This window comes from Hermetia illucens, chromosome 1, assembly GCF_905115235.1.
Source record: "Hermetia illucens chromosome 1, iHerIll2.2.curated.20191125, whole genome shotgun sequence".
Taxonomy (NCBI): domain Eukaryota; kingdom Metazoa; phylum Arthropoda; class Insecta; order Diptera; family Stratiomyidae; genus Hermetia; species Hermetia illucens.
The window spans coordinates 82239864-82258310 of record NC_051849.1 but is presented as its reverse complement, the minus strand read 5'-3'; the positions used below and the strand labels follow the sequence as shown (position 1 = coordinate 82258310).

The following is an 18447-nucleotide window of genomic DNA, read 5'->3' as shown; positions in this document are numbered from 1 at the left end:
GCCCACTTAGAAGTTGGGTAAGGAAGTAATCAATCTCACCGTGCTTTCTGTTCAACCACGGGTCTAATTTGTCGATGAGCCGCGCAGTCCACTTGCCCCTTGGCTCATTTTGCCAAGAAACTTGCCACTCGTTAAGGGTGCGTTGACGTTCTTCACGGGCAACCACTTCTCTTAAGTTTTCGCCCTTACGGCGATAGATAGCCTTGCGCTCCTTGGCAAGGAGGGCAACGGGGATCACTCCCGCAATCACCATCACAGCCGGTTCGGAGACAGTGCGATAAGCAGACGCCACTCGCAAAGCTCCCCGCCTCTGCACTTGAGCTAGGCGTTTACGATGCACCTCCTTGTCAAGGGCATCAGCCCATACCTCCGCACCATAGAGAAGGACGGACTGCGTTGCTCCCATGAGGAGACGTCTCCTAGTTGATATAGGGCCGCCCACATTCGCCATTAGCCGACTCAAGGCCGCGACTCCTGCTGCAGCCCTGTCCGCGGCTGCTTTGATTTGCTCGAAGAAGCTCATCTTCGAGTCGAGCATTAAACCAAGGTATTTAACCGCTGGTTTTGACTCTATAGTCAACTCGCCGATCGATATGGGACGCAAGGTCGGGATTCTCCTTCTGGTCAGGATGACTACTTCGGTTTTCTCCAGCGCAAGGTTGAAACCGTGAGCAGTCATCCATCCGCTTACCCGTCGCATCAATATGCCAAGTCTGCTTTGCGCCTGTTCAACAGTGCGTCCGGCAACAAGTGCCGCAACGTCGTCTGCATAACCGACCAGGCGCGACTCTTCAGGCATATCGAGTCTCAGCAGACTATCGTAGGAAGCGTTCCAGAGGTCCGGTCCTAGGATGGATCCCTGCGCTACTCCCGACGTGATTTCCATCCTCCTCTGGCCCTCTAGCGTCTCATAAAACAGGGAGCGGTCTTTCAGATAATCCCTCAATATCCGCAAGAGATAGCTTGGCACGTGAAAGGAGTTCTCTAGTGTGCCCAGCATATCTGTCCATCTTACGGAATTGAAGGCATTTCTGACGTCGAGCGTTATGAGGAGCACTATCCGTCGAGATCGGCGGCTGTGCGCCCCGGCTCGATTAAACGCATCTACGACCTCCATAACAGCATCCACTGTAGATTTCCCTGTTCTAAACCCGAACTGCCTTGCGGATAAGTCCCCGGCAGCACGGATCGCTTCAGCGAGTCTACCCCTGATGAGCTTCTCGAGCACTTTTCCGGCCGTGTCAAGCATACACAGCGGTCGGTATGCAGACGGGAGCTCCGGATCTCCTTTACCCTTACGGATCAACACGAGTCTGGCCATTTTCCAGCGAGAAGGAAAAATGCCCTCCTTCAAGCACGCGTTGAACGCTTCGAGCAGCAATTCTGGCCGTTGGCGGAACACCAGTTTGTAAACTTCCGCCGGGATGCCATCAGGGCCTGGCGCCTTCCTGTTTTTCATAGTGAGAACCGCTTCTTCGAGTTCTCCCATTGTGAAAAGGGGGCAATCCACGAGGCTTTCCGCGCTGTTTACATCAACCCGTACAGGGTGTTTAGGGAACAATGCCCGCACAATGCGGTCCATCTGGTCGGTGCTCAGTATGCAGGGCTTCCGCAGAGCCCCGATTTTCCGAGTGACAAGCTTATAGCCAAGTCCCCACGGGTCATCATTCACCTCATTAACAAGGTTTTGCCAGCCGCGAGCTTTGCTTTTATTTATAGCGCTGCGGAGTCTCCTTTTTGCTGATCTATATTGTGCCTTTATGGCACATGCCTCCTCGTTGGCGTAGAAACGTTGTGCCAAACGGCGGAGCTTATGACACTCCTTCCGTAGGTCGGCAATTTCCGCCGTCCACCAGTACATAGAAGGCTTGTCGCGCCTGGGGCCTCTCCGGGGCATGGAAGCCTCACACACCGTCGTTATCAGATTCATCACTGAATTTACGACGGTGTCAGCTGCGACACCACCACCCCCCGGAGTGCCCCCCAGTGCGGCCCTACCTGCTCCAAGAGCTTCGACGAACCTTCCGATGTTCACCTTTGCGACATTCCACACGCAGGGGGAACGTCGTGTTGGTGCTCGCCGGCAGGTAGCGTCAAACACTTCGAACGCAATGTACTGATGATCACTTGCCGAGAAGTCTTCTAGGACTCGCCACCCGTCCACCGATGATGCCAGAGATTCCGACGCAAAAGTTATGTCGGGAATGCTTCCTTCACAACCTGGGGTATGGGGGAGAATACTATTGCCTTCCGCCGTGAATTTGGGTCTCCCGGAAATGAGTTCTAAAATACAGATGTATCTGAAATACAGATGTAACCTTTCCTCCTCATTGCAAGATATTGCCTTTTTTTGGCTATAGCTTTATATAGCTTGGATGCTTCTGAGGTTTGTTCTATCACTTGACAGAATTCTCTGAAGTCGTTTCGCGTTGCTTCCCTGATTGGGTTTCTATTCGTCATCAGTGTCTGTTGTACTTCTCACAGCCCCGGTTTGCTTCACCCGGTTGAAGAGTTTTCGCACCTCCTTTCTCATTCTGGGTAGGTTCCTGTTCCACCAGAGTTCGTCCCTTGATAACTTCACTATCTTAGATGGACAGCTGGCCTTTTTTGCTTGAATAACAACTCTGCTGAGGCCTTCTACTACTGTTTCTATATATATTTCGCTCCCGATATCACCGGCCACCTCTATGTGAGCCACGTTGGCACTCAGGTATCTTTTGTAGGAGTCCCTATCTGTTCTCATAGGATTCCTTATTATTCTATTTACTTCCGAGTTGCCCTTAATGTTGAATGTGATTACTCTGTGATCCGACATAGAAGACTCATCGAGGACTCTCAATTCTTGACGAAGTCGCTCAGAAGAATTATGTCTAGTATCTTTTGTCTGGTGCTGGTCACGAATATTGGTGTGTTCCCTACATTATGTATTTCTAACTTATTACTATGGAATAATTCCAGAAGGTACTCAACCTTTCGATTAAAGGCGTTGGTTCCCCAGACCTTATGAGGCCGTTGGCATCGCACTGAGGCCTGTCTCCTTCCTGACGTCGGATATCCTGACATCGAATATACCCTTGCTTGTCCCTGTCTTTTAAGGGAAACTTTCGTTGGTTGGGGTCTTTGAAATAGACCAATATTGATTTTGGCTCCACTGCTTCACCTCCCAACTTCCTGGGTGAAGTCGCCTGGATCTCAATGTTACAGAGATTTGCCTCCACCTGATGGGCTAGTTTGTGTGCGGTACGGGGTCCCGCTAGCTTATTGTATGTATTTTAGTGTCTCTAGTTTTGTACTCATTTGAATACCACGAGTATGGAAGTTATGAAGTTCCGTGCACTAGAACGGTTAGGTCAGGCTGACTCACTCAAGCGACCAGCTGAATGAGTTCCGTGCACTCATTTAGCCCCGCCTGCAAATGATCTAATGGGCGTGGTTCACACAACACCCTGGTTTGTGGAAGGTCTAGATCGGTTACATTTTTGTCAATAGTTAGATTACCTCGTACAGGGCGCGGTTGTCACCACCCACTAACGGTCTTGGTATACAGGAGGCTTTGCTTCTGAGAAGCTGCACATCAACCCCAGAGTGAGATAGGTTGCCTCCCAGGAGGCTGTAATCCACATCAGTCCATCCTGTAGTCCACTGCTTGACTCCATTTAATTACTTACTACTACCTGTTAATCCAAATATCATCATCATCATCAACGGCGCAACAACCGGTATCCGGTCTAGGCCTGCCTTAATAAGGAACTCCAGACATCCCGGTTTTGCGCCGAGGTCCACCAATTCGATATCCCTAAAAGCTGTCTGGCGTCCTGGCCCACGCCATCGCTCCATCTTAGGCAGGGTCTGCCTCGTCTTCTTTTCCTACCATAGATATTGCCCTTATAGACTTTCCGGGTGGGATCATCTTCATCCATACGAATTAAGTGACCCGCCCACCGCAACCTATTGAGCCGGATTTTATCCACAACCGGACGGTCATGGTATCGCTCATAGATTTCGTCATTGTGTAGGCTACGGAATCGTCCATCCTCATGTAAGGGGCCAAAAATTCTTCGGAGGATTCTTCTCTCGAACGCGGCCAAGAGTTCGCAATTTTTCTTGCTAAGAACCCAAGTTTCCGAGGAATACATGAGGACTGGCAAGATCATAGTCTTGTACAGTAAGAGCTTTGACCCTATGGTGAGACGTTTCGAGCGGAACAGTCTTTGTAAGCTGAAGTAGGCTCTGTTGGCTGACAACAACCGTGCGCGGATTTCATCATCGTAGTTGTTATCGGTTGTGATTTTCGACCCTAGATAGGAGAAATTGTCAACGGTCTCAAAGTTGTATTCCCCTATCCTTATTCTTGTTCGTGTTTGTGTTCGACCAGTGCGGTTTGGTGTTGTTGGTTGATTCGTCTTCGGTGCTGACGTTGCCACCATGTATTTTGTCTTGCCTTCATTGATGTGCAGCCCAAGATCTCGCGCCGCCTGCTCGATCTGGATGAAGGCAGTTTGAACATCTCGGGTGGTTCTTCCCATGATGTCGATATCGTCAGCATAGGCCAGTAGTTGGGTGGACTTGAAGAGGATCGTACCTCTTGCATTCACCTCAGCATCACGGATCACCTTCTCGAGGGCCAGGTTAAAGAGGACGCATGATAGCGCATCCCCTTGTCGTAGACCGTTGTTGATGTCGAATGGTCTTGAGAGTGATCCTGCTGCTTTTATCTGGCCTCGCACATTGGTCAGGGTCAGCCTAGTCAGTCTTATTAATTTCGTCGGGATACCGAATTCCCTCATGGCCGTGTACAGTTTTACCCTGGCTATGCTATCATAGGCGGCTTTAAAGTCGATGAACAGATGGTGCAACTGTTGTCCATATTCCAACAGTTTTTCCATCGCCTGCCGCAGAGAGAAAATCTGATCTGTTGCTGATTTGCCTGGAGTGAAGCCTCTTTGGTATGGGCCAATGATGTTCTGGGCGTATGGGGCTATCCGGCCTAGCAAGATAGTGGAGAATATCTTATAGATGGTACTCAGCAACGTGATACCTCTATAATTGCTGCACTGTGTGATATCTCCCTTTTTATGTATGAGACAGATTATGCCTCGCTGCCAATCGTCAGGCATTGATTCGCTGTCCCATACCTTGAGCACAAGTTGATGAACCACTTGGTGTAACTGGTCGCCTCCATATTTAACCAATTCGGCTGTAATTCCATCGGCTCCTGGCGACTTATGATTTTTTAGCCGATGAATTGCACGGACTGTTTCTCCTAAACTTGGTGGTGGCAGTATTTGTCCGTCGTCTTCAGTTGGCGGGACCTCCAACTCGCCGATGTTCTGGTTGTTCAGTAGCTCATCAAAGTACTCAACCCATCGCTCTAATATGCCCATTCTGTCGGAAATCAGATTTCCCTCTTTGTCTCGGCAGGATGAGCATCGAGGTGTATAAGGCTTCATCCTGCTGACTTGTTGGTAAAACTTCCGCGCCTGGTGCGGTTGCTCCCTGTACTTTTCTAGTTCACAGACTTGTTGGTTCTCCCAGGCTTCCTTTTTCCGTCTGTGAAGTCGCTTCTCCGCTCGACGGAGTTCGTGATAAGTTAATCCAAATAGCAACCGACAATGTTAGATCACCGTTGTTCATTTCATCCACAGGTAAAGTGTAGGTTATGAGGCTTTCGAAAGCATCTAATTTTCGAAAGTCATTAACACAACATCGAAGTAATATTCACCAGCAGACCAAATAAAGTGAAGAACCAATTAGAAAGCGTTAAAGACCACGACGAGGTGTAACAGGCAAAAAGTGGGCCAACACCCACTTTCAAATCTCGCTCTCAAGTGACATGCGGGAAAAAAAATCAAGTTTTTTATAGTATTCCTTCTATTTTTCTCAGTTTGGAACAAATCTACAATTTCTAGCACTTTCCCTACTGATGAAGAACTGCTAGCAGGGCGCCCCCTTTAGGGGGGTGTACAGTTGAAAAGTAAAGAAGGAAATCTTAGTGATTGTAAGTTGTAACTATAGAGGTTATATCATCAGTGGATAAGGAGCCTAACACCACAATCTCTACACATAAATTGTGCCTTCTAACGACAACATTTGCATCTTCTTTGGGCACGTTCAATTTTCTTGTAGCATGGACTTGCATCTGATCGACTTCGGGTTACCCTTGGGAACCCAAATAAACACTTCATGATTCACAATTTGGAAGGTTATACGTTATGGTATCAACTCCTTCTTTTTTACCATGATTTCAAGAATTTTTTACCATGACTTCAAGAATCTCAGGCGGTACAAAAACCTGAGTGCGCACAGTTATTAATGGGAAGGTAAGTCGCACTTATAAGGGATATTGGGTTTTGGGGGTTAAAAACCAAGCTGATTCGAACCGAATAGACTGCTCGGGGTGAAAAAATCCGGGAGTTTTGATATACTAGCGTGGATGCGTTGATGCTGATTACAATAGCTGCCTGGAACACGACTCACGCGGAAAGAGGTATCTCATATCTTCTAAGAAATAAAATGCTAGATAATGATTTCCTCGCTTCTTTTAGTATGAGCCATTTAAAGCTTACAGAAATCTAATGGAATCAGTTTCGTATAATTTGGGGTCAATGTTCCGAAACTACGTTTCGCTTTGAATTTTACTTTCTTCGAGGATGGTGAAACATCTGATTCTTCCAATCGTTTTGAATCTTCATTTCATCTACTTATATCGGATTTGCACACTTTTCAGTCATAGGCTTTCCTTTTGCCTCTCTTCAGTGGAAAAGGGCGAAGAATGCCAGCTACTTGTTTTGAATGCCAGTTGTACAAAATCTCTTGTTTATCAGTTTAGCAGTCAATCAGCAAATTGTTTTGTTTCTTTTATCCATCAAAAATGACGATTCATATTCTTTATTCCAGTATGTATTCGGTTTTGATCAGAAGTTTCTCAGGAGCTTGCACAATTCATCCACTGTTCTATGGAATATTGGATCCTATTGTATGCTGTAACTAAAAGTAAAGTTGTCGCTCCGCTTAATTTAGTCCATACGCCGACAATTTTATTGGTTCGAAATTGGTTCAAGCCTGAATAACCCGAGGACATGACGGGAGAGTTAGATAACCAGTTATGCTAAGAACTATGGTTTTGTTGGTACTAACTTTCGATCCGACTCTGCACACCTTTTCGAATCCGAAGCCATTCGGTTCGATGAGGGAACAGTCAAATGTCATAAGCGTAGTCGAGGTGGCTGAGGATGGAGGATGGTCTACTGAATTTCTCCACATCCTCCAAATAAGGCCGGAAAAGGGACGTCGCCGACAGCATATTGGTGATAATATCCAATCTTAACGAAATCCGTTTCGGGCTTCAAATTCCTCCGAAATGCCACATTAATGCAGTATGTAACATTTGACACCATCGTACTTCGGTCTGATACTAGCTATAAGTTTCTGTGGAACACCTCCCTTGCGTAAAACTTTCTAGATATACACTCTTTTGAGACTATAGGAAACGTTTTCAAAATCGTTGTGTAGAGAGGGGATGTAAACTCAGCGCACTGTTCCAAAAGTATCCCCGCAGTATAAATATGGTCAATGCAGGGGATTCGGAGAAGAAATAATCCTCAGTAACTGAAGATATGGCGATGAATAGCTCTGCCAGCAGACGTCTGCAGCTTGGCATTTGGTTCCATTGATGACCGAAAAAAATTCATGCTTTGAGTATCCGCATGTAATGGTGACTAGCTATTTCATACACAATCACTAACTTCACTAGCTATTATATGGTTGAAAACCGTGGTGCAGTGTCTTTCCCATCTCTCGAACTGTTCATTATCACGACTGGAGCGTCTATCACTCACATTTTTGACTGAGCCAACCGAAAGTTTGCGGCCACCAGCAAGTCTTCCCTTTTTCTTTCTATGTTTTAAGTATGGTGCTTGAATCTTTCGATTTTCGGCTACATCTTCTAGATGCCTTGTTATATATAAATACCTCCTCAAGTTAGTCCTCATATTTCTAGTGAATTTCAATGTTCGTATTTTATTTTTCTTTTTCTATTTATTTTGCCATCCTGAAATTTTGAATGCTAATTCGATTGCATGTAATTGTATGAATCATTGTACCGCCGCACACTGGGACGAATCGTTATTTTAGCCTGACAAAATTATTTGCTCATTGTTTATGAGAGCGATTTTGGTAAAACATAGAATTCAAGGGTAACAGAGTTTGCTAGTTACAAATTCGAGTAAAATTTCAAAATGGCGGATCCAATATGACATTTGAAGATACGAGATTTCATTCACATTAGTGGTTTTAACGATTCAATATACCCAATTTGACGTTAGATTTATTAAAAAATGTACACGGGAATTAACAGACAGCGGAAATATTAATAAAACAAAAAATTAAATAAAAATTTGTATTTCAAAAGGACTTATTCTTATCTATTAATATATTATGTATAGTAGAAATATAAGTACATTTTTTTAAAATTAGAGTTCTGCTTCTTCGTCTTCATTCGCACAGCAAATAGGAGTTCTTAGCATACTTATTACCACCTGGTTAAATTTGGTTTTATTCTTTTTGGGATTTTTTCGTTTACTTGTTACAATGGGGTCCGAAGATACAAGCATCTAATTAAATATATCAACATTTGTATTTATTCTTGATGTTTTCCTGGAATGGCATTGCCTTAAAATTTTGTATTCCTTATGGCCTGCTTCAATGACATCTTCAGATAACTGGCCTATTGGCAAAGGTAAAGATTTTATAATATCAGCACCATGTAACAAGAGTTTGTGAACCGTGGCACTCATTTTATACCAGCCGTAAAGAGATATAGCCAGATGTGCCATTTCAACGCAATATATTTTAAAAATATCTTCCTTGATGTAATGCCCGCATGAAATAACAGAAAGTATATTTGAAAATCGTATTATTAACTCCTTATCAACTCCGGTTATTTCAGATGACAGTGAAGGATTCTCGAAAAATTTCCTTGCCGTGTTTCCATCATTTCTATTGCCTCCACCTTGCTTCGGCTGATCGACAACGAGGCCCAATTTATTATAGAACTCAGTAGCTATTTTAGTTTTTCTTTCCTTTACATTTGCTTTTGCATTTTCACCTCTTGCTTGCCACTGCTTTATTTCCAATTTATAAGCTATGTGCAACAAATATTCATAGCACCTAATATGAGCATGTAGTACAGAGATACCAAATTTAAACGCGCTTTCATCACAGTCCCTATTTTGCAATTTTCCTAAATCATTTAAATCTTTTGCAGAAGCTTTACAAATATTACACGCCTGCGAGTTTGTATTTTCAGTTAAAATATTAATCGTTTTTCCATCATATGGTACATATGAGTACATGTTTAATTTTTATTTCCTTAGCATCCATACGAATAATAGTAGGCTCCAATTGCAAAATTTGTTTTTCCACCTCTTTATATTCGTCTTTCACATTTTGAATATTTTCTTTTTTTATTTTCAATGCAATTGGACGACAATATCTCGTCGATGATGGAGTTAAATTATTCCAAAATATTTGTTTTTTATTATTATTAGATTGACACATTTGCAATGGCACTATTGTACACAAAATAATGTTAGAATCGGCATATAATGAATTATCTGCAAAATTCTGTTTGTTTATGCTATGCCCACCACTTCCATCTAAACCCCATTTGTAATAAATTTCGATGATATTAGAGTTCTCCGAAATATTCTGAAGAATTACTTCAGCCTGTACTTGTGTCAAACGTTCTGCTGTATGTGTAAGAAGATCTTGCAAGGGCACAAAAGCTTCTTTTTCAGAAACGGTAATGTTTGGAGGATAACACATCTTTTTTGCCTCTACTATTAAATGATACCAAGGGTAAATGTCAGCCCCTCTTTCCTTCGCTCCAACTCGCATGGTTATATAATCCTCCTTGGTTAGGCCAAGATCAACTATCATACAAGACCTAAAGCCTCTTCAGGGTTGTATGCTCTTATAGAACCAGAGGATTGTGTATCGTGAGCAGTCTTAATTTTTTTTATTCTGTTGGGTGAAGATTGGATGGCTAATTTTACAACCTTAGCTACACTTCTCTTTCCAGATTTGACTAAGCTTGATTCTGTGGCCATGTACAATTTGTCTGTGCGTATGCTTGATGTTAATTCACTGATCTGCCTTTGCTTAGTACGTAAAGAACTTTCTTCAAAGTTCTTTTTTGGCCTTCCGGATAGCCGAAGCGGCTCTAATTCAAATATATCTGGAAGTTTTAAATCTTCATCAAGCCATTTCATGTTGTTGTTCCGAAACCGCTCATACGTGTAATGAGAATTGCGTCATTTTATAAATAATTTTGCAACAAACGTTTTTACTATATTTTTCAGTTGCTTTGAGCAATTTTCTGAAAGTTCGTTTATGGCAAATTTTTCCGTTATGTAGCCAATCAATTGTTGATTACATTTGGCTGATGACATTTTGTTGAATTGGCTGTTTCTTAGCACTGTAAAAAGTTCCCCTTTCTTAATTCGACTTTCATTAGGAACAGGGTCAAGTCGACTACCTGAAAGAAATTTAGCGATTTTAAGAAAAGGGGGAAACGGGGGGACATGAGTATTACATGCCTTTATCAGCTATACGTTGTGCTACAAAACAAGTAAAAAAAAGTCATGGAACTTTTTGGAACTTTTTTTGTAACACAAGCAAAAGTCAAAATTTCAATTTCTTTTAAACATCAAGTAGTAGTATTTTGTGATACGCATACTAAGTAATTACTTCGTACACAGTAATGATATTAATAACTGCAAATTAAAGTACCTACCTGATGATTCTAAATTCATGATACAAAACTTTAATTTTTCTTACTAACAAAAGTATAACGACCGTATAGTAACTGTCAACAATTTGTTGTCACTCACCAGTATCAACGAATAGAAACAATTACTCAACTTTGCGCGCATGGGATGAGCGCTGTGTCGCAGAAAAAAGGAAATTTTTTCTAGTTCACAATAAAGGGACTTATAGTGTAAATTTCTGGCGCATTTTTTTTAAATTTGGGAAAAATATTTAAAATCGATTTTGTCGTCGTAATATGGTCGTTTGTCCTTATGTGCGCCGTCATGAATACCACATCAGTCAGCAGATCTAATTAAACAAGCAATTGGAAAATTTAGGAAAACATGGGCATCCCTTCGTTTACGCAAATACTCTCTCATAGACAAGTGACTTGAAGGAAAAATTAATTTTAACGAAACTCCAACCCAAAATATTAAAAACCCCATTTAATTTAAGCGCAAATTAATTAAAGGGAGTCAACCGCGAACAGATACTGTTAACAGCTCTCCGCTCACGTACGCCATTCAAACGTGACTCAAATTCTGAAAATAAGTTCCTTCCCACTCTTTTTACTATTCTTCCTCCATCTCCGTACATGCACCATTCTAATCATATCTTTGTATTCTCTCAACTATTTTCAGTCCAACTCTGCAACGACGACGAATGGTGATTATCCTGCCCCCGAAGCAGATCATCGAATGCGACATCAACGCCTTCTCCGCCAGCAAGTTCACGACATCGAAATCTCCCAGCGTAGCATCAAGCACCAACTAGCGGAGATGCAATATCACCGCATCGGCGAAAGGATACAAAATCTGGAGGTGGAACAACGGCGTCTGGCGAATGCTAACTTCAATCTCAGCAGGCAAGTTGCCACCCTGGACAAATTACATGGATCAATGCTTGAACTACTCGAGGACGTCGAGGGGATACAGGCGAAGGTAGATAAGAGCATACCGGACATGAAGCGGGAATTCTCAAAGTTGGAATTTACTTCGGCCCAGTTGAACTCGGAGCAGAGCTTACTGCGGGAGGAGCAGCATAATGCCGCCAAGAGCCTGCAAGCGATGGCTGTCAGTGTTAGTATGCTGCAGGACCAACGTGTGAACCTAAAAGACATGCAAAATATCATTGACAAATTACGAGAAGATGTAAAACGGTTGCAGGTCGCAACGGATGCTCACAAATCAATGCTGCATGGACGCATAGAAAAGGTAATGTTCTGAGAAATGCATAAGGTGAATGCTTTCCACAAGCTTGATTGCTCCACCTGCTGAAGGTCTCAGATTGTGCGATTCGATACGTTATGGCTAAATGAATTTCCTCTGTTTCTTTGAAATTTTCCCTAATAAAAGCTAGGGGAGCTGCGTCAAATTCACTGTTCGAATTCCGGCGTTTCCAACACGTTTCCTCCTTTGCTGAATGCTAATGTGTTATCCTGGGATCTATAGTTGTTGCTGATTCAACTCTACCTTTCACTGGGTACAACACCAACCATCCCAATCATCTTCGTTTTGTCCTAGTTTTTGCCTAGTTGCGTTATTTTCTATTTCCTGTGTATTTTTAGAATCATGGTCCGGGAGAAAAATGGAAATTCAGGATGGAATTCAAAACCTTCGAGACTGCTTTTTGCGTGTAATGGTGTGAAGCGTCGGTGCTTCTGGGCTGTTGAACTAAAACGAAATTTATTCGCGCGGAAAATTTATGATAAGTTTTTTCTCTTGTCTGTTCGTTCTTGGAATGTTTGATATACGAGAACGGCTCTCCTTCTTGAGTTTCTGTCTCGATTGTAGTTGGAGAACGCTCAGAAGTCAGATGCGAGGTAGCCAATTATGTGTATATTTATATACCTGGCATTGTTTCGATCAGGACGAGCGAGAGACAATAGGTATCAGGAAATCGTTTGTTTGGGTGTTCTGGATATTTTCCATCTTTGGCAGTGATAATGGATGGAAATTCAGAAAACAAATGATTATGCTAAATACAAAATAAAAACGGTGAATAGAAAAGTAGAATCGATCTTTGTAAACAGCTTTGTTTGCACATCTTAGATAATTACGATCAAACAATAGCTTTTGTTCCGTGTTGGAACTTGCGCCATTGTTCCCATTACCTCGACAGCTTAGCTTCAAATAAAAGGCAATGAAATATCATCAATCTGATGTAATATAATCTAAATATGACCCCAATCCCTTCTTATTCTGAAAATAATACTTGGTAAATTGATTGGAAACTGGCAGCTTTCTTTGTCTTTCTTCTAGATCATTGTCAATTTTCCGAGTTTGGACAATAGTTTGGATATAATAAATGTACGGAGAAGGGTTAATTATCGACGTTTTAAGACAATCCGTGTAGGCAATAAAAATTCAGTTCAAGTTTAAGCTTTCTGGTAACTTTAAAAATCATTCGACAAATAAATAGTAGGTCGCTTTTTGGTCAGATTACATTGTTTGAAGTTTATCAAAACACATATGTCAGAAGCTTTTTGAAAAGCCAGAATAGACATGTTGATTTTTGATATCTTTTCTAATCAGTGACGTGTGTTGGCCACAACCCAAGCAACGCAGTTTAGTTGAAGTAAAATTTTCAATTCAAGACCAATGTCCTTGGTTTTGCCTTATTTTTGTCAGTTCTGTTAATGGGAACAAGAAACCTATAAAGAATAAAAACATTAAAGAGGACAACGGGTTCGGCTACGTTTCCCTATGATTGTGAGAAAATAATTAAACTTTTCGGTTGGGGATTTGGGAGCCTTGATTTCGTTATGCATGTGTGGCTTATGGACCACTCTTTTAGGCCTAAGATTTCAAGTCTTTGCAAAAGGATATTGAACGGTTCTGTCCAATGCAGAGGTAACCTATCAGATGTTGCCTCACCTCTGGCCTTGGTTTGACTGAAAATGGTGAAAGTTCACTTCGGCCAAATCTATGTTTGAAAAAAGGCGATTTTCACTCGGATATAATTCTCAGCCATGTAGTTTTTGCGATTATATACAAAGCAGCATTTATCATTTGTAGACACTTACAATCACAGGACTGAGGTTAAATAGCATCTGATGAGTTGCCTTAGACAATACCGTCTTTTCGTAATTCAGATTTCTCGTATTGGTTTTTCTAAATTTAAAGTTGCAGTATTACAAATAATGTAATGCGAAGAAGGCTACTTAATTTTATAGGCTATGAAGTCTTGGTGCAATTCCTAGATGTGCCGGGTTCAACCCCGATGAAAACGTGATGGGGGACGCGCATGTCTGCATTGAAAATTCAACAATTTTCCAGTCTATTGAACAGCGCTGCCGCTTTGCGACCGACCATAGTAAATTTGGAAGTTCATCTTGAACGAGCAACACATGTTACGTCATGTTCAGGACGTGATTTCATCTAAATATTCTCGATTTAATTTTTTCAGTACAGAAACGCTGTCGGCTCGTTTTGATGGGTTGCATAATTTTCAGAGGTTCTGAAATCGCCATTCAGCGTCAGTCAGTCATTGCTGCTTTGGCCGGCCTTCTGGTCGTCTCCTATTGACTTCGAAGTTCATGCCAATCTTGGCAAGTGAATTCTCGTAATCGCGAATTACATAGCGACACCATGAAGACGCCTCCCTCGAAATTTTTTCGCGATCAGTGCAACCCTATGTCGATCGCAGATATTCTCATTTCGGATGTGATCGAGGCGTGTTACGCCAATGGTCCAACGCAACATTTTCGCCTTCATTACCGCGAGAAGCCGTTCATTGTCTTTTATACTCGGTCAACACTAAGAAACATAGAGATTTCAGACGTTCGTTGTTACGTCAATCACAAAGAATGCCACCTCATTCAAGTTGCGCTGGTGCGTGGAATAATTTCATAACACACCTTATCTTTTGCTGCCGCTGACTCGAGATATTTAAATCGTTGAGTCCTACTCAGAACGTGGCAACTGCTATTGATAGGGCCTGCTTCATTGGTATCAGTAGCTATCACTTGTCCTATTCCTTCTCATTTACTTCGATCGCATTAGTCGTGGATATTTTCCCAAAAAATAAGTCGGATAAAGCCATATACATGTCGATAGAAAAGAGAGAAATACGAATTCCTGCCGAAAGGGCATATTGGTTATAGAAGTATGGTATTTTCCTGGACAGCTCAAAATCCGGAATACTGACGAGTTGGAGGTCCCGTCAATTAAAAGTAATCGATACTACCACCACCAAACTTCACTTCAGGCAAATCGGCAGTAAACTAGATTTTCTTTCTGTGGCGGCTGTGGAATGACTGGTGGAATATAGTCGTAGAGTTAGTGGTAGAATATAGTGATCAGTTGTTGCATTTTGAATTGACTTTAACATTGTCTATGATAGCATTGCCTGGGTTAGACTGTTCACCATTATGAGAGAATTCGGTATGCAAACAATAGTTAGTAATACTTACTAGACTGACCCTGTCCTTCGATCGAGGCCAGATAAAAGCAATGATACCACTCCCGACCTCCTTGGTCGCATTATCCCCTTTAAATTTACCCAAACTAGCAACTACCAATAATATCGATATAATGGCAAGGACATCAGCAGGTGTATACAATCCTTTCATACAGATTGAAGAGGTGGCACAGAGTTCTGAATGTATATCTATAATACAACAACGATGAACATGGCGGCAACTGCAACACCAAAGGTAAAAGCAACTCATTTAATCTAAGAATAAAGAGTGGGATTTAACGTGCCTACTGCTACCAGTGTGATTTGAACTGCGACCTTTCGTACGACAGCCTAGTGCTCTAACCACTCCGCTATCCGGACAGAGGCAACTAAAAGGGAAACAAATTTATGGGCTACCAACCTGCAAATTTAGAAACCTTATTGCTAACAAAACGCCACGGATAGGGACTGACCATGGTAACCATCACTGGCCGTAAAAAACAGAGGGGAGGGGAAATTTCAACGGTTAAGATGGACATTCTGGGCCTAAGCGAAGTAAGACGGTGGGACTCTGGAGAGTACTCCTCTCTCTCTCTTGCGTCAATATGCTTTTGTGCTCTGCAAAGCCAAATGGTAGCAGATGTGAATCCGGTGTGGGGTTGTTTCTGGGAGCCGGTTTCTCACAGACTTGTAACTGCAAGATTCCGGTTCTGGTTAACGAGCATAACAATTGTACAGTTTTATGTTATCTTAGGCACCAACGGAGACTTCCAAGAAGGATGCTTTCAACGCGCAATTAAGCGCAGTCTAAGGGAAGCTTCCTGGCGGTGACATTGTGATCGTGATGGTTGATCTGAATGTTAAGGTGGGATCCGATAACACCTTTCTCGGACCTGGAATGGGGAAAAAGGGTTTTGATGACCGCATTGGTAATGGGTGGAGGTTCGTGGATTTCTGCGACTTTCACCGCCTCGTTATTGGCACATTCCTCGAGCACAGAGTTTGCTATTAGGTTTGGGGTTCAGTTCACCGACGGCGTACAAGCAATCAGATTGACCACTTCGCGATCAGCAGTAGAATTGGGAGTTGTCACCTGGATGTGTGTTACAAGAGAGGCCCTGAACTCGACCTCGGAAAGTAATTTTCATTTGATGGTCCTTTACTTTCGATTGTGTGTTGCGGCCCTCACTACTTCCAGGTTTGGGGAGATGCAACCCCTAAGTTCAACATCGACCGCTTGAATGATCCAACTGGCGATCGATAGTGGGAAAGCTATTTTGCTGATCGGACAGCAGCGTAACTCGCCTGAGAATATCGATGAGCATTGGGCCATTAAAAAAGCTCTTTTCTCGGGCGCTACACAGGTCGTCGGCCACATCCCGAAAGGGCGGCATAATATTTGGTTGACTGCGGAATCGTGCAAGCGGATCGATGAACAGGAGGGGTTAAAGGTTCTATTGAGCGATTGCGGGCATGGTACGTTTGAACTCCGATACCAAGCGAAATCCCGAGAAGTGTAGTGCACGCCGTGAGAAGAAAAAATTTGCTATTGCGCTGGTCAGGGAAGCGGAAGATGCCGCAGATCGCAATAATTCCAGGAATGTATTCGGCATCACGAAAGAGTTTGTATGTGGTCGCAAATCTTTCGATGGTCCTGTGAAGGACGTCAACAGTCGACTTCTTATCCACGATGATCAGCACGAGCAAGAGATGGAAAATACACTTCACCATGGTTGTCAGCCGTTTCACATCCGATGAGGTTTCCCTTCTTGTGGATGAAATGACTATTCACTATAACATGCGGATACGGACTGTTTCTCCAAGCAGAAGGGAAATTATTTCAGCCATCAATGCACTCAAATGAATTAAAGCCGCTGCAGCTGCAGTTACTAGAGATCTGATACTTCCACTCGTACGAAAAGGAACAGTATGCAGGGTTTAGATCTTCGCTGCACCTGCTATTAATCGATTTCGAGAAAGCTTTCAACATGGTGATCAGGGAGTACATTTGTCGTGCTCTACGCAGGAGGGACATTCCGGACAAATTAAAAGCTATTATCAAAGCGACATACGAAGGGGCAAAATGTCACGTGCTGCACCGAAGTAAAATTTCGAAGGGTTTTTGAGGTCTTTGCAACAATATTATTTCTTCTTGTTATCAATGACGTTCTTCGTGCTACCTTAGCTGAACTACGTGGGGGAATTTAATAGACAATGACATCTTTGCTCAAACACCTTGAGTACGCTGATGACATCTGTTTGCACTCTGACCGAGTCGTGGCTCTTGGTCAAATGGCTCTGGATTTAGCGGGGAAGGCAAGTAGAGTTGGACTGAAGATAAACAGCAGTTCTAAGTCTGACGCATCATGGCACTCTCCATATCTGCATTAATAGGCAAAGCAGCAAAGGCGTTCATCTATACAAATTAATCGAGGAGGCACCGAACTGGATGTTGCGCAATTCATCAACAGCGGTGGATTTGCATCCGCTGCCCTCTAAAATCAATACCAAGATTAAGTTGAGACCTTTCTGTGCTTGTGTTTTGCAACATGGAAGTAACACATGGAAAGTGAACTCCACTGTTACTCAAAAGGTCTAAGTTTTCGTCAATACGTCTGGATCGTATGCTCGGAGCTCGCTGGTCTGACACAATCTCAGATGAAGAACTTGGTTGGTGCACAGACCTGGCGCTCATACGCACCTGATCGGAAGGCTAATTGGCAGTGGAGAGGTCATACATTAAGGAGGGGCGACAACTGCAACCATATATCCTAGTAATCAAAAATAGACAAAATTGTTACTTGAACCAGACATCGTGGCTAAAATGAGTTTAACTAAAAAAACTAAACTTTCATATAACATATTTTAAATTGAAATATTAAGAGTAGGCAGACAAGCGCCCTATGTGAGGTAAAACAGTAAATGGCGCAGACAGATTCTAACCTACTATCAAGGGCCCATATCATATACCTTCCTATTCTTCGAAAAATACCTGTCTGGCTGCTGAAGCCATCCTCCGAGCTGATCAACCCTCCTTCCTTCCAAGCAATAATCCAGGTATGACCCCGTAACTTTTGTATAGATGAGCGGCTGCTCTTCTAATTGCACCTGAAATTTTAGTATGTTTTCTTTAAAGGTATAGAATATGCAAATAAATAAAAACTGATAAATTATTTCTTGCAAAATGTAACACTAGTAGAGCAGCCCGTTAAGTTCTATGGTTTTTTTTTCATGGGC

General features: G+C 42.7%; 1 protein-coding gene across 1 annotated transcript in view; it reads left to right on the top strand.

Annotated features, from left to right (window-relative positions):
* The window catches only part of LOC119646456 (protein scabrous), a 133509-nt gene that overhangs the window by 103270 nt on the left and 11792 nt on the right, over positions 1–18447 (top strand). Inside the window, exon 3 of the mRNA XM_038046906.1 lies at positions 11451–12023. Within this exon, the coding sequence (XP_037902834.1) occupies positions 11451–12023 (573 nt within the window). The remainder of the gene's footprint in view (positions 1–11450; positions 12024–18447) is intronic.